General features: G+C 46.4%; 2 protein-coding genes across 2 annotated transcripts in view; one reads left to right on the top strand and one right to left on the bottom strand.

Moving 5' to 3' along the window:
• Positions 1-7,520, top strand: part of Tex28 (testis expressed 28) — a 42,814-nt gene extending 35,294 nt beyond the window's left edge. The window contains exons 3-5 of the mRNA XM_090325836.1: positions 1,115-1,837; positions 6,302-6,437; positions 7,025-7,520. Of these exons, the coding sequence (XP_090181962.1) occupies positions 1,115-1,837; positions 6,302-6,437; positions 7,025-7,372 (1,207 nt within the window). The 3' untranslated portion in view covers positions 7,373-7,520. The remainder of the gene's footprint in view (positions 1-1,114; positions 1,838-6,301; positions 6,438-7,024) is intronic.
• Positions 7,521-7,754: 234 nt separating this feature from the next.
• LOC150041741 (medium-wave-sensitive opsin 1) lies at positions 7,755-22,664 on the bottom strand. The gene is made up of 6 exons (XM_090325790.1): positions 22,553-22,664; positions 16,244-16,540; positions 13,625-13,793; positions 11,359-11,524; positions 9,552-9,791; positions 7,755-7,865 (listed from the first exon to the last, which is right to left on the bottom strand). Exons 1-6 carry the CDS (start codon positions 22,662-22,664, stop codon positions 7,755-7,757), a joined length of 1,095 nt encoding a protein of 364 aa, XP_090181916.1.
• Positions 22,665-24,235: the final 1,571 nt, after the last annotated feature.

The following is a 24,235-nucleotide window of genomic DNA, read 5'->3' as shown; positions in this document are numbered from 1 at the left end:
TTTCTGGACTTGCCACTGGGAGAGCACTTTCAGATGGTGAACTGTGGTGAAGGTTTGTATAGTTTCTGAGTAGCTCCCCACCTTCTACCTTGGGTTCCACATATGCTGCTGTTTATAACATCTTGAGTTCACAAGTGAGAAAATCATGTCCTAGAATGATTTGTTAACTTGCTCAAGATCTCAGTGTGGTAGAGGCAAGATGTGAATGGGACTCAAGGCGGTATTAGTCTTTAACATGTAAGAAACTCTTAAGTTATAATAGAATTTTCTACCCCTAATTCATTTTGTCTTCTTTGCCTACTTTAAAGAGGTTCACATGATAAAAATGAAAAACAATATAGGCACATGTGCCAATGACAATATATACATTTACATGTGCAAATATATCCATGTATGCATGTGTATATGTGTATATATACACACATGCACACATATACACACATTTATGGTATTTGAGGATTAAGAGCCTCATGTCTACTTGTCAAGCACTTTATCATTGAGCTAATGTCCTCAATCCTGAGCAATATGTTTTAACTGTATAAGTACAGACTGCATAAAAATGATGAATAGTTAAAAAAAACAATTCCACCCCTACTGTGCCCACTGTTACAGCAAGGACTGTGGTTGGCGTATGTAGCACATCACAGGGGCTCAGGAAATAATGTGTGGGATGGATGATTGCAAAAAATGCATGCCAATGTCTGCGTACCTCTCTTATTCCCCTAAAGTAGTGATATAGAAGCCATATGGGCTAATGGGAATGATGTTATTCATCCTTTACAAGACTAGTTCTTTCTAAATAAGACCTATAGTTGGTACTTTCTAGGAAGGGAAAACAAGAAGAGAGGTATAAGAATGAAGATGTAAGATTCCAGTCATCTTAAGGTCAGAGTAAAGATTCACCTAGGAAATAAGGAGTTTTGGGTACTGGAAAGGAGTGGGGTGATCAGAAGATGAACTTGACCTCTTCAGTTTGTCTTGGGCCCATGTTGAATGAACAAATCTCACACACAAATCTACTCACAAAGGTAAGGATTCTTATGAAATGAAACCTAAATGTCCAAATTTCCTATTATTTACGGTTTACAAACCACGACCCTTATGTGTTTTGTTGGCTAATGCAGGCAGAACACAAGAGCCGGAGGTCAACCCTTCCATCCAACGTACCTTCCTCCCAGTCCTTGGCATCCAGGGAAGAATGCCCCAGTGGCCATTCCAGCATCTCAGATGGGGAACTTTCTCACAACTTACAGGACAGTGTCAAGCACCGCATCTTCTATCTTTCCGAGCAGCTGAAAGTGGAGACAGTCAGTCGGGATGTGAACACTATGAGTTACCTCAAGTTGGTGTCCAAAGCTGACCGACACCAGGCCCCGTATATCCGGCAGGCCTTTGAGAAAGTGAACCAGCGTGCTTCTGCCACCATTGCCCAGATTGAGCGAAGGCTCCGCCAGTGCCACCAGCAACTACAAGAACTGGAGGGCTGCAGGTCCAAGGGTTCAGTGCTGAAAGTGGACAGCTGTGAACGGCCCAGGGGGAAGTCCTTAGCTTCTGAGACATCCAAGCTACGTGGGGAAGATGGCATGCGCCCCAGTCTGGCTGACCTACCCAAGGCCTTCTCTCTGAAGAACCACTTCTTAGATTTGCAGCAGGGGAAAATCTCAGATGCTAAGTTTGTTGCCAGGCATCAAAAACTGCTGTTGGAGAAGGTGAAGGAAAATCTAAAAGAGGTCAGCAAATTCCACATTGGCCTTCAGGTATCCTACCAGAGCCTCAAGGAGAGGTATCTGAGAGATTTGCAGGAATCACTGGAAATCCTTCAGGAGGAGAAGTTCAGGTGAGGCAAGTCTCTTCTCCAGCCTTGGCTCTGAGGACTGGAAGTAGTTGAGGGCCAACACCTGACCCAGGCTTAGAAACTCAGGAGTTCCAAATGGGGTCCCTGCCAAGCAGTCTCAGCACTGCAGTGAAGCATGGAGATAGCCAGGTGGCAGTGGGAGCCTGGCAAACAGCTGACATTAGGCAGGTAGTGCCCCCTAATCCCCACATGCTGGGAAAGTTTGTCAGGACAGAAGTTACACTTCCACCCTATGGTAACTGATACAGGTCCAAAAAACGACTGCCTTTGGTAGATGCTTTTTCTCCACCATGCCATGAATTGGTATTTCTCTCTAAGACAAGACTGGAACCCCATAATAAAAAGGCAAATCTGGTGGGTACTGGTAGCTCGCACCTGTAATCCTTGCTACTCAGGAGGCTGACATCTGAAAAACTGGTTTGGAGCCAGCTGGAGCAGGATGTCCATGAGACTCATACCATACCTCCACTTAATCACCAAAGAACTAGAAATGGAGCTCTGCTTCAAGTAGTAAAGTGCTACCCTTGAGCAACAACTAAAAAGCTCAGGGATGGCATCCTTGAATAGTTCAAGACCAGGACTGGTGCAAATCTAATCCACTCATTTTTCTTTTTGTTTTGTGCTGGGTCTGGAGCTTGAACTTAGGGCCCTGGATCTGTCCCTTACCTTTTTCTCAAGGCTAGGCATTCTACCACTTGAGCCATACCTCTACTTTCAGCTGTTTGATGGTTAATTGGATAATAAGAGTCTCAGACTTTCCTGGCTTTGAACCAGAATCTTCAGATCTCAGTCTTTTGAGTAGCTATGATTCCAGGTGAGAGCCATTGGCATCTGCATGTTTGTGTTCTTGATGAGTGCCATCTGACTGACGTGAGAATCTTAGTGACATTTTGATTGGAATTTTCTTCATGGCTAAGGATGTTGAAAACTTTTTCAGGTATCTATTAGTCATTTGTATTTCATTGAGAACTAATTGGTTATTCTTTTGCTGTTTACTTTTGAGTTCTCTGTATACTCTCTCTAGATGAATACTTTATCCTCCCCATTCTGTAGGTTGTGTCTTGGTTCCGGCTATTGTTTCTTTTGTTGTGCAGAAACCTTTTAATTTGATATTCTCTCACTTGTCAGTTCTTGCTTTTATCCTCTGGGCAACTGGATTCCTTTGCAGAAAATATTTACCTGAGCCTATGACCTCCACGGTTTTTCCTCTGTTTTCCTGTAGTAGATTTAAAGTTTTTGTCATATCCCAGCCATCGTGAGGTGGGGGGGCTGAACCCCCAGCAATAGAGTCATCAGCACTCAGAGAACCGAGCTAGGAGTCATTTTAATAGCCGCATAGAGACCGCTCTCCACCTTCGGGCTGATAGAGAGCAGCCCTGAGCTTCAGTGGGGCTGAGCTTGGAAAGGTGAACACCACGCACAGGTGATCATCACTACACGCAGCTGGGGTCACCACGTGACGTCACCTTAGGGCGCCCACAGCCAATAACCACAAGGACGAAACCACACGCAGGCAGTTGAGCAGGTTAAGAAGTTTTTTTTCAGTTTAAGAATTTTTACAAAAATAAAATCAGAATTTAACAGCTAAGCTTGACAGGTTAATACATTTTCAGGTCTTAAGATTGAGCTCTTTGATCTACTTGGAATAGAAAGATCTACTTGTAGTTGATTTTTGTATAGAGCGACACACTGGTTTAGTTGCAGTCTCATGCAGTCTCAGTTTCCCCAGCACTATTTGATGAAGAGGCTGTCTTTCCTCAATTGTATGCATTTGGCTCCTTTATAAGAAAAAATAAGTTTGCTGTAACTATATGGTTTTATCCCTGAGTTTTCTAGTTTGTTTCATTGGCCTTCGGGTCTGGTTTTTTTTTTTGCCAGTACCATGCTGCTTTTATTAGTATGGCTTGGTAGTAGAATTTGAAGGCTGATACTGTGATACTTCCAGCAATTGTGTACTCTTGAAGGGAATTTTGTAATATTTTGGGATGCTTTCATTGAATGATCATCATTTTATCTCCATATGGGCATTTTCCAGCTTGGTCTATTTGCCTTTTTGACAGTAGGAAATGAGCAGAGAGTGGAGTGAAGTATCATGGCTAGGATACTGCTGCTGGAAGGGAAGGAACTTAGGGGAAGGGCGGGGAGAGGGGAGATGGAAAGAATAGGTTTATTAGAATATTATTTATTAACATCTTATTCAAGAATCTGTTCATATATGCTTATAAAAATACCAAGATCAAATCTGTTCATCTTCATGAAGGACACATCTATACTGGTGTATAGTTAATATCTTAAATGTTCTTATAACCAGATCTTCCTTTTTCTTTTCTTTTTCTCTGTTTTCCTTTCTTCTTTTTTAAGACAGGACCTTACAGTTTCTCCCGAGTGCTGGGAAAACCAGAATGCTCCACCACACCAGGCCCCGTTCTTTTTTGTAACTGGAACTCGTTTGGAGGGTAGAAATCCTGTCGACTTCCCTCTTTGTGAATGGTAGTTTTGGTCCTCTTTTTTTTTTTTTCTCTGTCGGTTGTGTTGCTTCAACCCAGGGCTTAGACGTTGTCTCCAAACTTCTTTATGCTCAAGACTTGCACTCTACCGCTTGAGCCAACAGGAGGTAAGAGTCTCCTGGGGAATTTTCTGCCTGGGCTGACATCAAACTGGGATCCTCAGATCTCAGCCTCCCCGAGTAGCTAGAATGACAAGCATGAGCCACCAGTGCCTGACTGTCTTGGCCATCCTGTCAGCTGAATTTTCATAAGTATATAGGATTGAGGCAAATGGAATGGTCCTTTTAGGAGCTGGTTTTGGATGAATTGATATTCTCATGAGCAGACAGTTTAATAGCGGCCTTGAAGATTTCATGAGGTGAATGCTACTCAAGTCTTTGGAATACAACCAAGTGGAGGTCCTCATTTGTCTTCCAGCCTGTGCATGCACACCACTGTTATGTCCTTTTTGGACCTTACAGCATGGCAGCCCCACCTTTCTATGGGCTCCACAATGCTCTGAAGGTTAGATCTTCCTCTACTCTGTCAGGAATGACAAATCCCAAACCACCTCTCTAGCAGGCTTGCATCTGTCCTTCGGCCTGTCCATCATAGTACCCAAATAAGGAATGTCAAAAAAAGATTTTGAGTTATGATCCATTTTAAACCCATGAGTACTTTTACTAGTTACATGTTTATATTTACAACAGCTAATGTGTCCTTAAAATATCCCTTTTTTGATATAATTTGCATGTCCTAAAATGTGCCATTTTAAGTACATTTCAATACTTTTCATTAAATTTACTGAGCTGTGAAACCATTATGACAGTCTAAATTTTTTGGTTTCACTTAAATAGCAGCTTCATTGAAATAAAATTCATGTTCCATAAAATTCACCCATTTAAAGTATACCATTCAGTGATTTCTAATATATTCCAAACTTGTCCAGCAGTCAACACAATCTAATTGCTTGACATTTTTATCATCCAAAAGAAACCTCGTGGTTCCCTACTCCCAACCCCTAACATCTCAACTGTCTCTTGTCTCTATGGACATTGCATATAAGTACAATTATATACTATTTTGTGACTCCTATTCCCTATATTTATGCAGCAACTACTGCATGCTAAACACTGGCCCAGGGATATTCATGGACTTGGTTAGCATACAGTTTTGATCGTCTCTGTCTCTTTGTCTCTCTGTCTTCTTCTGTCCCTTTCTCTCATCTCTCTCTTCCTCCCTTCTTCCCCTGAAACCAGTGCCTCAAGTTCTCACTTGGCTTTTCCATTTAAGACTGGTATTCTACCACTTGAACCACACACATGTGCTTCTGGAATTTTGCTGGTTAATTAGAGATAAGAATCTCACTGACTTTTCTGCCTAGCCTGGCTTTGAACATCAATACTCAGATCTGATCCTCCTGAATATCAAGGATTACAGGTGTGAAACACCAGCGACTGGGTTAGATTTTCATTTCTACAACTTCTGATATATACAAATACTTGGAAAGCTGTTACTAGAGAAGAACTATATCTAATGTAAATCTGGGTTTCATGTATGTGACTGAAATTTGTTTAGGGTATGTCCAGGCTTTGACTGGAGTCCAAAATAAAAAAAAAAGAGGGAGACAAGCTAGGTGCCAGGAGCTCATAATTATAATCCTAACTACTCAGGAGACTGAGATCTGAGGATCGTAGTTGAAAATCAGCCTGGGCAGAAAAGTCCATGAGCCCCTTATCTCTAATTAACCACCAGAAAAGGCAGCAATAGAGCTGTGGCTCGTGTGGTAGAGCCAGCCATGAGTAACAAAGCTGAGTGAGCACATAAGACCCTAGTTCAAGGACACACAAATAGAGGGAGGCAAGGGAATCCAAGTAAAATCTAGACACAGTGGACTCACTGCCAGCCTGGTCTCTGAGTGACCTACTGAGAGACAATGATTTTTATTCTTGCTCCCAAGACAAAAATTGATGGAAGAACAGGTGAATGACCACTTGCAGGTGCACTTGGATGAGATTTACCACCTCAAACAGAATCTTGCCTGCACCGAAGAGAAAATGGCCTACCTGTCCTATGAGAGAGACAAGGAAATGTGGGTGAGAACATCCCGGGGGAAGCTCTTTGAGAAAGGGTCAAGAAGAAAAACGTAGAAATGACCAATCTGTTTGCATGCCCCCAAATGAGCAGGTCCAGTCGTTATATCCATGCCAGCTCCTCTTTCCATTGTCTAGCTTAGTTGCTTTGGGAAAGTTAGTGTTGTGGTTTTCGCCCTTGAGCCCCATCCCAGAGTCTTAGACCACAGATATGGAGTAGGGTATGATGAGCCCTGGTGGCGGGGAGAGGGGGGATTGCTGGGAATACTTGAGTTGCTGGAACAGAGAAAGCTTCTGACCCATCCTGTGGACCTAGCTTCGTACTCCTTCATTCTCTTCCCTACCCCTGTCCTTGCATAATCCTGTCCTAAGTAAATCCTTAGTCTCACCAGGTAGTAATGGGGAAGCATGGCTGAATCAGCATGGCCTTCCATAGCAGCTGTGTTTCTGCTGTGCAGATCTTGGAAATTCTCTATATCCCTCCGAAAAGATGCAGCTCACTTACTTAGTGTAGACCCTCTAAGCAATTCAGTGAAGTAACCACCATTTTGTTCCAATTTCTGGTGAGCTTTTGTGTTTGTCACTTACAGGAGGTCATGGAGTCTTTCAAGGGCCGAATAGCCAAGCTAGAAAGTCTACAGGAAGTCACTGAAGTGGGAATAACAGCAAAGCTCCGAAGTTGTCCCCTGAAGTTTTTGCTCAGACTTGTAAGCCTGCTCCTCACCTTGGCCACCGTTCTCTTAGTCATTGTCTCCATGGTGTGCTCCTGCCCCTTCACCTTGCTCAACTCGCGCCTGCGTACATGCACCACACTCATCCTGCTTGGCCTTGGGGCACTGGTCTGGCACAAGTGGCATACTATCAACTGGCACGCTTGGAGCCTCTTTAGGGGGAGACTGGATTCCAAGGACTCTAAGACTTCAGAAAATGGACCATAAAGGGGCCAGGAGGGCTACTGCTGAGTGTGCCAGTTCCCTCCCTCCTGGGAGTCAAGGTTACCCAGCCAGCCCTTGTGTAGAGGGTCACTTCACAGTTCTGCCTTTCCAGTTCTGCAACTACCAGCCCAGTGAGACACATGCACGTACCCCCCACCTCCCACTTGCATTTTGCCATGCTTCTTCCATGCTGTCTGTACACATGAAATCTGAAAAAGATGAAAATCCACAATGTGCTTGCTGTTCTCTTTATTTCCTTTGCTGTCTCTAAGGCCTGTTGCCTTATACACGCAGTGGCTCCAGTGGCCCCAAACTAGCACAGCACTCACTGGGACTTTGTATTCCCCACAAGGGGGCAGGTAGTCAGAACCTCAGTAGGCAGATCTCATGCAGGTGACACTGAAGAGATAGATGAGGCTTCTGTTTTAGAGGTGCTGGAGAGTTCGGAGCCGTCATCAATTTTCTTCCCAAAAAGCTGCAAGATGCAGTTTCGAAACTGGAGGCATAGAAAGCATTGTTCAGCGAGGCAGGAAGGCTTGGGACATTCATTATACATCCCCTTGTCATTTGGGATACCACCAGTGGGACATGGAGATGGTCATCTGGATCTCCTTGTCTAGCAGCTGGTGGTGGCTGCTGTGGTTTGAATTGTGCCTCCCCGAAAGTCCCAACTCCTGCAACCTATGATATATCCTTACTTGAAAATAGGGTCATTTTACATGTGATTAAGCTGGTCATTAAGGTGAAGTCATGCTAGATCAATGTGAATTGTAGTCCAAAGATGGCTTGTTGTTGTTGTGTTTTTTGTGGTCATGGTGCTTGAACTCTGAGCCTGGTTGTTGTCCCTGAGCTCTTCAGTTCAAGGCTACCACTCTACCCTGGAGCCACAGCCCCACTTCTGGTTTCTGGTGATTAACTACAGAAAAAACACTGATGGACTTTCATGCCCAGGCTGGCTTTGAACCGTGATCCTAAGATCTCAGCCTCCTGAGAAGCTAGGACTACAGGCATGAGTAACCCTGCTCAGTGTCCTAAGGTATTTTTACCCAAGACTAGCACTATACCATTTGAGTCACAACTCCACTTCCAGCTTTTTGGAGATAAGAGTATTACAGACAGATTTTCCTGCCTGGGCTGGTTTCAGACTTTTGTCCTCAGATTTCAGCCTCCTGACTAGCTAGGATTACAGGTGTGACCATCAGCACCTGGCTGCCACCAAGTTTCTGGTGACCACAATGGCAGGGCTACGGAAGGAAAGAGCTTGCAGCACACACTGCTTTGTGCAGGACCTCCCTCGGGCTGAGGGGCTGAAAGGATTCCAGAGGGGATAAATAGCTTTCTGCTAATGGCCAGGCGAACGTGTGGCTGGGGCTGAGAAGCACACTGAGCCTTTTCCTGCTCCTCAGATGTCAGATGGGCTCCTCTTTGATGGCAATTCCAGGATGGAGCCATCACCGAGCGCTTCCCGGGTCGTGTGTGTGTGTGTGTGTGTGTGTGTGTGTGTGTGTGTGTGTGTGTTTGCCAGTCCTGGGGATTGAACTCAGGGCCTGAGCACTGTCCTTGGACGTTCTCAAGGCTAGAGCTCTACCACTTGAGCCTCAGCACCACTTCCAGCTTTTCTATGTATGTGGTACCGAGGAATCAAACCAGGGTCTCCATGTATGCTAGACAAGCAGTCTACCACTACGCCAAACCCCTCGCCCATTCCCAGATACATATATATAATCATGGGGCTTGAACTCTCGGCCTGGGTGCTGTCCCTAAGCTCTTTAGCTCAACCCCCTGAGCAATAGCCCCACTTCCTGTTTTTTTTTTTTGGCAGTCGTGGGTCTTGAACTCAGTACCTGAGCATTGCCCTTGGACTTTTTTCTCGAGGAGCTAGAGCTCTACAACTTGAACCACAGCACCACTTCCAGCTTTTTTCTATGTATGTGGTACGGGGAATGGAACCCGGTCCTTCGTGCATGCTAGGGAAGCACTCTACCACTAGGCCAAACTCCCAGCCCTCCACTTCCTGTTTTTTAGTGATTAATTGGAAATGAGTCTCATGGCTTTGTAGTGTTGGCTTTGAACTGTGATCCTCAGATCTCAGCCTACAGAGTAGGTAGGATTATAGGCTTGAGCCACTGTTTCCGGCTTTCCGGGTATGCTTTGAGTTTGATCTATCCATGGTGTTGCTTACCTGCCGGTTCATGAAGACATAGATAATGGGATTGTAGATCGTGGCACTCTTGGCGAAGTAAGATGGTAGGGAGGCCACCAGAGGGTGGAAGGAATAGCCAGGGTTTGCAGTAGCAAAGCATGCAAAGAAGGCATAGGGGCCCCAGCAGATGCAGAATGCAAGAACCATCACCACCACCATGCGTGTCACCTCCTTTTCAGCCTTCTGAGTAGACTCAGATCCTTTCTGCAGCTTTGCCACCTGGTGGGAGGGGGTAGTGACAATGAGTGGGGAAATTACCCAGGACTAATATCTGCAGGAACTGTGTGTGTGTGTGTGTGTGTGTGTGTGTGTGTGTGTGCGCACAGGCACGCGTGCTAGTCCTAGGATGTGAGCTTAGGACCTATGCCCTGTCCCTAAGCATTTTTTGCTGAAGTCCAGCAGTCTATCATTTGAGCCACAGCTCAACTTCTTTCTTTTTGGTGGTTAATTAGAAATGAGAATCTCACAGACTTTTGTGCCTGGGTTGGTTTTGAACTGTGATTTTCAGATCTCAGCTTCCTGCGTAGGCAGGATTAAGGTGTGAGCCACTGGCATCCAGCAGGTCTGTTGATACTGCTTTGGCACAGAAGTCAGGAAGACAGCCAGGAGGTTGACCTGGTGCTAGAGAGTTGGGATAAGAGGGTCTATTTGTGACCCCTACTCCTGTTGCATGGCGGCCAGATTTCACCTCTCAGTCACAGCATGTCCTATCCTTTGTAGAAATGTGGCAGGAAGGAAGCGTGCTGTTGAGGGAGTTCTTGCAGCTGCCCTGGTCAAGGATGACCCTTCGGGCCAGGCCTGAGAAGCCTCTGAAGCCTGACACAACCTTGGGAAGTGGGACTGAGGTGTATTTTCTGTGGCTCATCTCCATGATTACTAGATCGGCTTCTGCAGTGTTCAGGGAGCCCTCAGACAGGTCACTGAACATGACAATGAAAGCATAGTTCATATAAGGCACAAAGACAAGGAGCCAGTGGTAGGGAAATTGACTGAGAAAGGGATAACTCCCATCACCCCAGGGCCCAGCCTCCGTTTCCTCTCTGCTCTGTTCTCCTGCAGAGGCTCCCCAGCGAACCTGAACCTCCCTTTGGTTAAGGTAGGGTGGTGGCAGTGGTCAGAACACTGGGATAGAACAGCAAGCACCAGAGAGTGGAGAGCAGGCACAGGGGGAAATGGCCTGTGAAAAGGTGGAGGGTGCTCCGGGTGGTCCACTCCGAGGGTGAAGGGGTGTGGGTCAGAGGAAAGGCACAGCTCTGCTCCCTCCTTGGGTATCTCCAGGAAGGTCTAAGTGGTCTGGTCTCATCTTGCAGGGGTAAGGATAAGGGGCCAGGGCATAAACTGCAAACCCCAGAGTGCACATCCAAAGGAAGTAGCTTGATTCCCATCACTGTCTCTTAATAACAATTTCTTATGGGATGAAATTCTCTTTCTGTTTCTGTCTCTCTTTCTGTTGGTCCTATGGCTTGAACTCAGGGCCTGGGCTCCAATTTTGCTCTAGACTAGCACTCTACCACTTGAGCCACAGCACCACTTCCAGCTTTTTCGAAGGAGTTTGTTGGAATATGACTCTCATGGATATTCCTGACCAGGCTGGCTTTGAACCATGATCCTCAGATCTCAGCCTCCTGAGTAGCTAGGATGGAATTCTCTTATCTGTTTAAGAGGCTCAGCAAGGCTGATGCGGGAGCAGAGCAGCTTGGAGTCTGGAGAGTGTTACACGGGTGGTCCTCTGTCACTGCCTGGACAGCCTGTGAACCCAGAGTGAGTCCAGGAGGGTGGGGCTTACTGCTCGGATGGCCAGCCACACTTGGAGGTAGCAGAGCATGATGATGCTGAGCGGGATGATGCAGCATGTCACCATGAGAACCATCATATACGACTGCACACCAGGATAGGAGGTGCCGCTGAACACATCTGGGCCACACGATGTCTTCAGGCCATAAGGCCAGTACCTGGGAGAAGAGCTGTGGCATGCCTCTCATTCAAGTCACAGTTGTTGTCTTTTTTTTAAAAAATCATTGGGGCTGGGAGCGTGGCCTACTGGTAGAGTGCTTGCCTAGCATGCATGAAGACCGGGGTTCGATTCCTCAGTACCACATACATAGAAAAAAGCCAGAAGTGGTTCTGTGGCTCAAGTGGTTGAGCTCTTACCTTGAGAAAGTCCAAGGACAGTGCTCAGACCCTGAGCACAAGCCCCAGGACTGTAAAAAAAGAAATTATTTGTTGTTTATACTGAGATTTAAACTCAAGGATTTGTTTCTTTCTTGAACTCAGAGTCTGAGCACTGTCCTTTGGATTCCTCAAGTTCAGAACTCTACCACTTGAGCCACAACACCACTCCGGGATTTTTTTTCTATGTATGTGGTACCGAGGAATCAAACCCAGGTCTTTGTGCATGCTAGGCAAGCAACTCCTACCACTAGGCCACACTCCCGGCCCACTTCTGACTTTTTTGAGTAGCTTATTGGAGATAAAAGTCTCACAGGGACTTTTTGGCCCAGGCTGGTTTCAAAGCATCATTCTCAGATCTCAGCCTCCTAAGTAGCTAGGATTACAGGTACTGGTGCCCAGATGTTAATTTTATTTTAGTTACATACAGCCTTATCCTGAGTACCTCAATGAAGACATCCTGTTACAAGCGCTTTGAATTTTAGTTACATCCTATTAATTAAACCACATCCTTTCTCAGATTGTGAACTTGAGCTCAGCCAATGTGAAGAGACAGGCAGGACCTGCTTGCGTAGGGCTAAAAAAGGAGCAGCCTGCTTGCTCTGTGTGCTTGCTTGCCAGCTTCTGGGCTGATGGTGCAGCCTTCTGCAGAAGTCAGCTCTGCCTTGCCAAATTCCTTTAGAGTTAGCATCTTTCCCTACGTGACACTCCAACATTCCATTTGAACACTGAGGAGCTGTGAGCATTAAATTAAATAACCCGATCAACATGCATCAGGTCTAGCACTTGACTATGTTCAATTACTGGAAGCTGTCGTGGGGCCTGAGGGCTCATGAGGGTAGGAGATGAAAACAAAGTTTCACAATGTCCTTGTTTCCCAGAATCATGGAAAGTCCTCACAGAAAGAATGTTTTGTCTTACAGGCACTGGTCACTCACACCTGTAATAGTAGCTACTCAGGAGGCCAAGATCAGAGAATCATGGTTCGAAGCTGGCCCAGGCAGAAAAGTCCCCATGACAGTCTTATCACCAACTACTCAGTAACTGGATGTGGTGCTGTGGCTCAAGTGGTAGAGTGTTAGTTTTGAGCACAGAAAGGCTCAGGGACAGTGCCCAGGCTTTGAGTTCAAGCCCAGAACTGAAAAATAAATGTTTTCTATCTAAACATCCTAGGAACTTATTTTCAAGACTGTCACAGAAAGGTGTATTGTCTAGGTCCCACCCCTCTCAATCAAACATCTGAGCCATTTATTCATAAACATAGGTCTTTTTCAAAAGAATTTGTATAAGCTACATGACCAAGTATGTCTACATCCCAATAAATGTTTGAAGGTGGTAGCGAGTGTATGAGAGAAAAAGGCCTGGCCTAGAGTTGGTGAGTAGCCTTGTAATGCAAAAGTGCCTAGAGGTCACTCATACCTCGATGGATGGCCTGTGCTCTTTGTTTTCATTGTTTCTATGAGTTCATGTGCTTACCTACACATTATATACTCCAAGGAGTCTGGGTAGAATCTCCTCTGTGTCTTTGCTTCATGTAAGGGGCCTCAGTGTCCCAGAGTCAGGAAATAGCTTGCCCCAAGATTTTTTTTAGGGGGAGGGGTCATGGGTCTTGCACTCTGGGCCTGGGTGCTGTCCCTGAGCTCTTCAGCTCAAGGCTACCGCCCTACCCTTGAGCCATGCCCTACTTCCCATTTTCTAGAGATTAATTGGAGATAAAAGTCTCAGGTCCTTTTGTGCCGGAGCTGGCTTTAAACCTTGATCCTCAGATCTCAGCCTTCTGAGTAGCTAGGATTACAGGTGTTAGCCACCACTCCTGGCTGCCCTAAGTTTTAAAAGTCTGAGTCTTCATGCCTAGTTCTAAAAGATCCACCCTTCACTCTTACCTGCTCCAACCAAAGATGGGAGGGGCTGTCCACACAGCAGACCAGATCCAGGAGAAGGCAATGCCCACAGTTGCTAGCTTGGCATCAAATTTCACATTACCAAAGGGCTTGCAGACCACCAGCCACCTCTCCCAGGAAATGATGGCCAGGGACCAGAGGCCTGTGATTCCTACAAGGCCAAGCACACAGAGGACAGCGTCAAGCTGAAGCAAAGGAGAAACTTCGTCACCACTCTTTCAAGATTAACACCTTTCCTCTCCTGGCTACCAAACTAGATTCTCCAAAATCTTTTTTCTGAGTGAATGGCAGCTCTGTGTGTGTGTGTGTGTGTGTGTGTGTGTGTGTGTGTGTGTGTGCGCGCGCGCGCGCGTGCACACATGCCAACTCTGGAACTCTGGGCCTAGTTGCTGTCCCTTCCTTTTTTCACTCAAGGGAACTTGGAACTATTGAGCACTGTCGTGAGTCTCCATACTCCATCACCAAAGAGGAAGGCAAGAAAGGGCTGTGTAAGCCAACGGCCCCATGCTTCTCTACCTCTAGGGCCCTATTAATACTGTGCTTCTTGTGTTCGTGACTGCTAGCCCTTTCACATTCATGAGCACCGTGCTTTGTTATCCCAGCCAAGAGCAGGGAAACAGAATGTGTCCATTAAGCTCTAAGGGATACTTGGCTTTGTATTTGCAATACCACTGACTTGGTCAGCCAGAGAAAAGCAACAGATGTTTACATACAGCTGGCAGATGTTACAAAATATTAAACATGTTCATCACTACACTGAAGTTTCAGTAGTTGTCAGGTCAGATCATGTTATTTAATACTTTAGTATGCAACTGGGTTAGCAGTGATTTCAATAAATATTTTTAATATCAACACATTTTTGGTGGTACCAGGTTTGAACGCAGGGCCTCACACTTGCTAGACAGGTGCTATACAATAGTTTTTGCTTTACTTATTTGACATAGAGTGCCTTATTTATGCTTTTCCTCAGGGCTGAGCCAGGAGCACAATTCCCATAATGATGTCTCTTTCTAGGATTACAGTGTGAACCACTTTGCCTGCCTCGTTCATTGAGATGAGATCTTGTGTTTTACATAGGGTGACCTTGACCTTTGAACAACTCAATCTGTACTTTTTAAGTAGCAGGGATTACAGGCACGAACTACCTCACCCAGCTCTTTAGTACTAAGACTCTACTACTAATTTGTGTGTCTATATATATAAATATATATTACTTTTTTCCCAGTCCTGGGGCTTGAACTCAGGGTCTGACACTGTCCTTGGACTTTCTCAAGGCTAGAGCTCTACCATTTGAGCCTCAGCATCACTTCCAGCTTTTTTCTATGTATGCAGAACCAAGGAATCGAACCCAGGTCTTTGTGCATGCTAGGGAAGCACTTTAACCACTAGGCCAAACTCCCAGCCATATATATATATATATATATATATATATATATATATATATATATATATAGTTTGATAACTATTTTCAATGTAATTGGCTGCTTTGTAATCCTATGGCTCTCATTTCAGGCATTTACAAATATGCCAAGGGCATCTGTTGCACTAAAATCATGCTGGCTGCTTAGCACCGATGCCACCCAAGAACACACTGAATAGAGGCAAAAGAGAGTGGGAGAGCCTGGCAGGAGCAGAGGCAATCATGGACAGACATGCAGAGTGCTTCTTGGGCAGGGTCACATGATCATGGAAGCACACACGTGCCTCACTTTCCCCAATTCCTCCACTTGTCTAGTTTTAGGAGAGTGCTGGCATGCTAGCCAGCATCTACTATCTCAAAGCCATCATGTGCCCGGTGACAAGCAGTTAGGTTGAGGAGTGAGGGAAAGGGAAGAGAGAATGGCCACAAGGCAAGAGCAGGAGCAGCTTTTGTTGCTTGTGTATTTTCCTAGGCCAGTGGCATTGCAATGAAGGCCCACTGGTGTGACTTGTCTCTTGTCTGCTTAGCAGAGTTCCCACCCCAGACTGCCAACTGCTCGTGCTCTCTCCTTCCAAGCTTCTTTCCTCAGAGCACTGGTTGGGTGCTGTGTGGTCATTCTGTGGGTGTGGGGCCTTAGCACAGAGCCTACAACATTGGGATTTCTGGGGCGCATTTTTGTTGAGCTAACTCACTGGTGACCCCCCCAGAGGTGTGAGTGATGGAGTATGAAGAAAGGAATGTGGGATCTACTGGTAATATCCTGAAAGCTCTCGTGGGAGTTCTTCCGCCAGAGAAAGCTCAGACAATCATAGGTTAAAGTACATGTGTCCTTGATTTGGGTTGGAGTTCTGCCTGGGGTTCCCGTATCCCTTCCTTTCCCTGTCATAGAGTGATCTGACTCAAGATCTGGCTCTTTCCACAGGAGCCCCACGAGTCCCACAGTATCTGGGCAGAGCCTGTCTCGAGAGTAGGGAGTTGGGGTGTGTTAGCCTCAAGCAAAGTTGGAAAGCAGATGTTCAGATGGAAGCATCCAGCATCCTCCCCTCCGTGTGATCGCCTCGAGCCCTCTTCTCCTGTGAGTGTCTCCCTTGCGCCTCGCTCATGCCCAGCATAGCTGCACCGCAAGGTTTGCCCCACGGCTGGTGCTTTGATGCATGCCAGGCTCATGTTCTAGAGCTTACCACACAGGGAGACAGTGTAGCCTTCCACAACGCACAGAGGATGGCCCAGCACGAAGTAGCCGTTGAACTGGTTCACAACACTGATGGTGCTGGCGATGATGGTCTCTGCCAGATCAGCAACTGCCAAGTTCACCAGGATCCAGTTCAGAGGATGGCGTAGCTTCTTAAACCTTATCGTGGCCACCAGCACCAGCCCATTAGTGAAGACAGACGCAGTGACCACAAACATCATCCACGTGCTGGTGAGGTGGTACACCCATCTGGGAGCAATGTGGTAATTCGGACCTTCAAAGGGGCCTAGAGGCAACAGGCATAGAACAGAAATAGGAATTGGGTAGCAGCATGACACACCTGTGACACTGCCCTGATCCCACGGGAGCTGCAGGGCCCCTGTACCTGTAAGAGGGACATGCAAATACACATACACAGGACCACATGAAGATCCACTTCTACAAACCACACAAGGCCACACATTGCTAGCACTAGCTGAGCTAAGAGACGCATGGAACGAGTGTTATCTTGGAGTCTACCCTAAAGTTGGTTCATTACACATTTCTGATCTCCACGACTATAGACAAGACATTTGTATTGTTCACAGTACTCAGGTGACACTTTCATCATGGCATCTCTTGAAAACTTCGAGTAAAAGGAGAAGGAACTTATCTTTATTACAATCCAGAGGCTCTCTACTTTTTTATGTTGCAAGGAGAGAAGCCTGCCATCAACATTTTTTGGCAGAAGACTTGCTACAGCAAGCTCTCGCATCTACTTCCATATGAGAAGGCCTCCTAGAGCCTAGGAAAGCATGCAAAGAAACCCCCTACTTATCAGGATTCTTTTGTGGTGTATTGCAAAAAGCCTGCCCGAAGTAGGTTTTCAAGAAAGCAGGGCTTCTCCTGGCTCAGGATGGGTAAATTTCACCCCTGGCACCAATGGACTCCAGAACGCTTCTGCTTTGCTCTGCACATGGACTGTTTGTCACTATGTTAAATCCCGCACAGAAGCCACTGGAATGCCCAGCATGAGCGCTTCATGGTTCTCTCTCTGGACGATCTATGGAGCACCACTGAGTGGGGCAAGGACAAGTGTGGAACAGTGCTAGGGCCAAAAAAGAAGTGGAGAGAAAGGAGGACACTGTAGCAGTGTCACCAGAGCAGGTACTGGGCCTGCATCTCCCTCCTAAAAGTTCTAGAACTGGGTGTCAGTTTGGGACAGGGAAGCTGGATGTCTTCAAATTGACCCTGTGGTCTAGGTTTTAATTTTGAAATGTACAACTAATTTTGAAATCAAATTGAAATTTCCAAACCAATCCCTGTTTATCAAAACTAAAACAAATTAACCTGCATGCATACCAAACCACTGGCATAATCTTTCTATAATGTATTATTGTAAGAGACTCAAAATACATGGGCTTATACAACCTTGTTATCCATACGATAAGGATGAAAGGACATGTATAAATGTTAAATTTTGGTTAATTTTATTATATACATTGTGGCAGTACTGGGGAATTGAACTCAGGGCCTGGGTGCTGTCCCTTACCTTTGTTTGCTCCAGGCTTGCACCCTACCAGTTAAGTCACAGTTCCACCTCCAGATGTCTAGTGGTTAACTGGAGATAAGAGTCTTACTACCTTTCTTGCCGGGGCTGGCCTTGAACTACAATCCTCACATCTCAGCTTCCTGAGTAGGTAGGATTACAGGCATGAGTCTGTGGCCCTTGGCTGTCCAATGGCTTAATATGTGTAGGTACTGAGACTCAGCAACACCACAGAACTTACCCTCCTAATAAAGTCGTCTTGCCAAGACACACATACACCAGTCTGATTCTGGCCATATTACTAGAGAAAAACCTGATTACACCCTCTAGCTTCGCTTGCTCTTAGTGAAGCTAATTTGGGAGTCCCCAGCTGGGCAGTGCATTCTTCATTTCCCCATCGCTCTGCCATGTGGATTGTGTGAACAGTTGCCTAGGTTACTTTTCAGAGACCCGAAGGCTCCTTTCACTGAAAACTGTGACTCTTCACTAGGCCTTCATATAGACAGGCCGTGGGTGACTGCAATGAGAATCAAATCCTTAGTATTTCTTTTTCTTTTCTTCTTTTTTTCACCTAATTTTTATCTATTTATTTTTTTGTCTGTTATGGGCTTGACAAACTCTGGGCCTAGGCACTGTCCCTGAGCTCTTCAGCTCAAGGCCACCCCCCTAACTGACTTTCTTTCTTTCTCTTTCTTTCTTTCTTTCTTTCTTTCTTTCTTTCTTTCTTTCTTTCTTTCTTTCTTTCTTTCTTTCTTTGTCAGTTGTGGGGCTTGAACTCTGGGCCTGGGCACTGTCCCTGAACTCTTCAGCTCAAGGGTACTGCTGTTCAATTTTGAGCCACAGTACCACTTCCGAAAATGCACAGTATTTCTGTCTCTGTATTGGCTCTGTCTCTTCTGCTGTGTTAACCTTTGAGTCAGATGTGACTCAGCTCTGCATGTAGGCACATCGAACATTTGCAAAAATACTTTTCTTCCCAGTGCAGTGCAGGATTGACGTGGTCGTCTCTCTCCTTCCTCTTTACAGCTTCAGTGAGCAGCCTGGTCTCTCCGTCAGTGCAGATGGCCTTCCGCTCAAGGCTGAACTCCAGTGAAAACCTTCCCTGTAGGCTTGGAGCATTCTGTGCTATCTGTGCCACAAGGTCCTGTCTCTTGGATGTCAGACTAGCAGATAGCTACTATTCCAAAAAACTAATAATAAGTAAATGATCATAGAGAAGCAAGGTAAGCCACATTGTCTGAAGTGAGGAAAAGTCTCTGGTTAGTCTCTGGTTTATATTTTAAGGGAGGATTTCTTTAGATTCAGTTCAAACTCACTTGGAACCATGCATGCTCTTGGACAGCACGTGATGGCACTGGCAAATGCAGCACTGAGGGTGAGGGGGAGTGAGAGATGGGGAGGACAGGGAGAGTTGCAGGGAGGGAAGAAGACAACAGAAAGGAGGCCTGGTATAATCTTCACGGTCATAGCCATGCTTCCTCTACTTAGGCTCCTGCTACCTAGAATTCCAGAAGCTTTCCACAACAGCACTGTCAACTGGGGACAAAGGTTTGAAAGCAAGAGTGTATTGGGACTATTTCATTATCAAAACATGAAGGAGGAGGAGGAGGAAGAGGAGGAAGAGGAAGAGGAAAGCAAAAAAAAGAAAGAGGAGGAGGAGAGAGGAAAACAATCACAAGTAAAATTTTTGGAAATGATTATTTTTCGCTTAAAAATTGAAAGAAATCCTCCAAACTCAAGGAAAATCAAAAGCTACAGCGAGAAGGCTAGGAATGTCGCTCAATGGGAGTGTGCTTACTCAACATGCACAGGCGTTGGTTTGACTAACCCTAAATCTGAATACACTGGGCTTATATGAGCCTGGATTCAAGCCAACTGAAAAAAATGACAGTTTTTCTAAAAAATATTAAATGGGATATTTGATATATGACAATTGTAGGTGTAATGATGGCATCATGGACATATTTTTCAACAGATGTCATTAGCATACATTAGTTATACAGGGGAAGAGGTTTGTTGTGACATTTCTACATGTGCATGCCATGTGCCCTATCAACCTCCCCCTTACATCCATCCATCCATATGTTAAAGCACTTTGCCCATATTCATACTTATTCACCTTTCCATTTGCTCTTCCCCATACCTATCCCAACCCAGCATATTTTACTTGCTTATCATAACCTCTTTCTTCTTGTTCTCCCTTCCTTCCTTTCTTCTTCTTCTTTTTTTTTGTTGGTCATGGGACTTGAGCTCTGGGCCTGGGCGTTGTCCCTGAGCTCTTCAGCTCAAGGCTAACCACACTACCCCCTTGAGCCACAGCACCAATTCCAGTTTTCTAGTGGTTTATTGGAGATAAGGGTGTCATTGAACTTTAACGCCCGGGCTGGCTTTGAACCTTGATCCTCAGATCTAAGCCTCCTGAGTAGCTAGGATTTCAGGTATGAGCTACTGTGCCCAGCTCTCTCTTCCTTCTCCTTCTTCCCTCCTCCCCTCTCTTTCTTCTCCTTCCTTCTTCCTTCCTTCCTTCCTTCCTTCCTTCCTTCCTTCCTTCCTTCCTTCCTTCCTCTTTCTCCATCTTTCTCCTCTTTCTCTCTCTCTTTCCCATCTGTCTGTCTGCCTGTCTTTTTCTTTCTTCATTCTTCCTTTCTTTCCTTCTTTCTTTCTTTCTCTTACTTTCTCTCTCTTTTATTGTCATTCATGGACTGGGCACTGTCCATGGCCTGGTTATCTTAAGACTAGTGCTCTACTTCTTTGAGCCACAGGTCTATTTCCATTGCTTTTAATTGCAGCTACGAATCTTATGGACGGTTCTGCTTGGGCTAGCTTTAACCATCCTCACATCTCAGCCTTCTGAGCAGGTAGGATCACAGGCATGAGACAAGTTATATTCTTTCCAGTCACATACTGAAGATACAGAAAAGAAAGGATTTAAGAATAAGGAGGGAAGACTGGTGCGGTGGCTCACGCCTGTAATCCTAGCTACTCAGGCGGCTGAGATCTGAGGATCAAGGTTCAAAGCTAGCCTGAGCACAAAAGGACCTGAGACTTTTATCTCCAGTTGACCTCTAGAAAACGGGAAGTGGGGCTTGGCTCAAGGGTAGGGTGGTAGCCTTGAGCTGAAGAGCTCAGGGACAGTGTCCAGGCTGAGTTCAAGCCCTATGACACACACACATACTGTCTCTCTCCCTCCCTCCCTCCCTCCCTCTCTCTCTCTCTCTCTCTCTCTCTCTCTCTCTCTCTCTCTCTCTCTCTCTCTCTCTCTCTCTCACACACACACACACACACACACACACACACACACACACACACACACACAAGAATCAGGAGGGAAGAATTAAGCAGAGATGATAAATTAAATAAGGCTCAAGGACACCGGGTGATGAGGACCTGGGTGCTCCAGGCTCCTCGCTCTAGCTCGGTATAGGCTTGAGGTTGTGTGAAAACCAAAGCTTCCGACATTTGAAATCAGATGCCATGTCTGACTGAAGCCAGAGGCTGGCAGAGAGAGCACTGATACATCTCCATCCAGGAAATTCTGAGGCACAAATAGATCTCAAGGGGAACTGCTGGCTGCTCAGCAACTCTGGCACAAAAACCTGGCCACTCTGGAGCAGGATATCATCGACCCAGAGATGGGGGAGATGTGTTCATAGCATCATTTAGATAGCATTTTCAGGCATTTGGATACACTCAGACAGAGCTCTACCCCTGGGCAACCCTCAGAGGCACAGCTTAGCCTTCCTTAATGAGTCTGGTTTGATTGTTTTTTGAATTCAGAGCCTTGCACTCTTGTTTGGCCTTTTTGCCCAAGGCTAGCACTCTATCACTTGACTCACCCCTCCCCTTCCAGATTTTTGTTTGTTAATTGGAAATAATCTCTCAGATCTGCCTTCCTGAGCTGGCTTCACACGTGATCCTTGGATCTCAGCTTGTTGAGTATCTACGATTGCAGATGTGATTTCCCGAGCCCCGGGCCTGATGAGATTTTAACTTTTATTGGACTTCGCCTTTTCTCTCTAAACCACTCAAAATGAAAGGCTGCCCTAGGGACCAGCCAGCTCTTCCCAGAAGTGGGGGGCCCACAGTTGTATGTTCTGCACACACACTTAGATTATTGCTTAACTGCTATGGGCTCTTCCAGTGGTTTCCCCTAGTATTGGCATTTGAACTTGAGGCCTTCCAGTTGCTTGCTCACAGTTGATGTCCCAGCCAGCTTTGGGTTGGTAAGTTGGAGATGGAGTCTCATGAACTTTTCTGCTCAGGGTGGCTTCCAAACTCAGTCCTCCAGGTCCTGGCCTCCTGAGTAGTTAGGATAACAGGTATGAGCCTGTGGCACCTGCATCTTCCAAATTTAAGGTTCTGGAAGTTGCGTGCCCTCGGTTTCTGGCTTTTCACCTCCTTGGGGGGGGGCAAGGCAGAGTTTTTCTCCAGGCCACCCTTATAGTGTGCATGTGTCTTGAGAGGTTGTGAAGACGGACTCATGTCCTTGCCCAGGTAGCAATCGAATCAGTGGCCAGATGGGTGTGCTAGAATTTCATGGCACAAGAACTTGCCCATAGCACAGATAACCAAAGACCACAAAGGAAGAGTCTATGTGCCCTTTCAGGGACACTGATTCTCAAAGGCTTGGCAGAAGTCTGTGCTATTTGCAAATGCATATTCCTAGCGTAGTTGTCCTTTTGTCTTTGAAGCTCTGAGTGAGGGTGGGGTGGATAGGAGACCCACATGGCAGGAGTAGGGGGACAGGTAGCCCCCATGGCACTTGCTTACCTCGGGTGGAGTTGATGTTAGTATAGGTGAAGATGCTTGCCTGGGTGCTATCTTCATTGCTGTCTTGTGTCTCCCCATGTGTGAGCTTCTGAGGGCCCCACCACTGGGCCATGGCTGTGGACGTCTGGTATTCAGTGCTCGCCAGTGCTGGCACAGCATCTGGGGGCCATAGTGCTTTATACCAGCCTGCAGGATCATCTTAGCCCTGTTCACCTTAAAAGCTCCAAACCCTTCACCTTCTGATCTCTTAATTGGGCCCAGGACTTAGATCTTCCCCTCCCACTCTTCCCTTCCCTTGGAGAATGGCTCAGAGAGCTTTTCTGGCAAGGAAGTCAAGCCTCGACCAACCTTGGGGTCACACTGGCTCCTGGGATCTCTGTGGCCCTTGCCATGTCTTGTGTCCACCATCCCTTCTATTGCTGAATACTTGGTCTTAGGTGAAATTTTTCACATTGAGGTGTGGGTGTGGAAGTAACCCCAAGTCTCATCGGCCTCCCTCATCTAGTTCTTCTTTTCTTTTTTGGGGGGGAAGTGGGGAGTAAGTTGTGAGGCTTGAACTCAAGGCCTGGGTACTGTCGCTCAGCTTCTTTGTGGTCAAAGCTATACTCTACTACTTGACCCATAGTACTGGTATTTGAGGGGTTAATTGAAGATAAGAATCTTATGGGGGGGAATGGGCAAGTTTGGCGTGGTGGTAGAGTGCTTGCCTAGCATGCATGAAGACCTGGGTTCGATTCCTCGGCACCACATACATAGAAAAAAGCTGGAAGTGGTGCAGTGGCTCAAGTGGTAGAGCTCTAACCTTGAGAAAATCCAAGGACAGTGCTCAGGCCCTGAGTTCAAGACCAGGATTGGTAAAACAGAGAGTCTCACAGGGACTTTTCTGCCCAGGCTGGCTTTGAAACACAATAATCAGATCTCAGTCTCCTGAGTAGCTCAGAACACATGCGTGAGCCCCTGCCAGCGTCTCATGCGGCTCTTCTGAAAACCCCGGGGTGAGGTTAGGAGCTGGCCTCCTCCCAGGATGCAATGCCTGCTGGTGGGCTCCTCCTGTGCCGTTGCAGGAGGCTTCGCTGTGACACGCTGAGGGAAGTTCCACTTTGTATCCTTCTGCCCTCCAGCTTCTTCCTTACGCCATGGACCTCCTCTGTCAGCGTCTGCCTTCCTCCGTCCCTCCCTCTTTGCAGGTGTGTGTTTATGCCAGTACTGGGACTTGAATTCAAGGCTGTGCTTGGCTTTCTTGCTCACAGACTTTCCCGCCCAGGTTGGCATCAAACCTTGATGTTCAGAGGTGATCTGAATGGTGCTGGCTTTGTGCTTGGCAGGGGCAACAATTCCGTGTGTATTGTCTAATTCTCTAGCCTCACCGTACGCTAAGCAAGGACCCCATTCCATCTCAAGCTCCGTTAGAGAGCACATTCTCTCCTGTGGCTTCCAATATTGAAGTCTGACGACCTTCAGGCACTTCTTCTGAGTTGGCTTCCAAGCTCCGTAGAGCAACGTGTACTGGTGACCTTAACATCTCTACTCTTACTACTGGGACCTCGATACTCCTGGCCCCATGCCTTACAAACCTCTCCTGCTGGCCTGGAGGAAGCCCTGGCTGCCAGACTGAAGACTGGAGCCCAGTGGAACTTCTACTTGGCTACTCCTAGCAACGATGGCTCCTAGAAGCAGTTTGTC

Source organism: Megascapheus bottae, chromosome X (genome assembly GCF_031878675.1).
Source record: "Megascapheus bottae isolate mThoBot1 chromosome X, mThoBot2.hap1, whole genome shotgun sequence".
NCBI lineage: Eukaryota > Metazoa > Chordata > Mammalia > Rodentia > Geomyidae > Megascapheus > Megascapheus bottae.
Note: the sequence above shows the minus strand (reverse complement) of the source record. Positions and strands in the feature narration are given on the sequence as shown.

What these genes read in the sequence shown, in the direction of transcription:
- LOC150041741 (XM_090325790.1), bottom strand. Translation starts at nt 22,664, where the DNA reads ATGGCCCAGTGGTGGGGCCCTCAGAAGCTCACACATGGGGAGACACAA. An exon ending in TAACATCAACTCCACCCGAG is followed by an intron (nt 16,541 to 22,552) that starts GTAAGCAAGTGC and finishes TGTTGCCTCTAG; the next exon opens with GCCCCTTTGAAGGTCCGAAT. An exon ending in CTACACTGTCTCCCTGTGTG is followed by an intron (nt 13,794 to 16,243) that starts GTAAGCTCTAGA and finishes TTGGCCTTGTAG; the next exon opens with GAATCACAGGCCTCTGGTCC.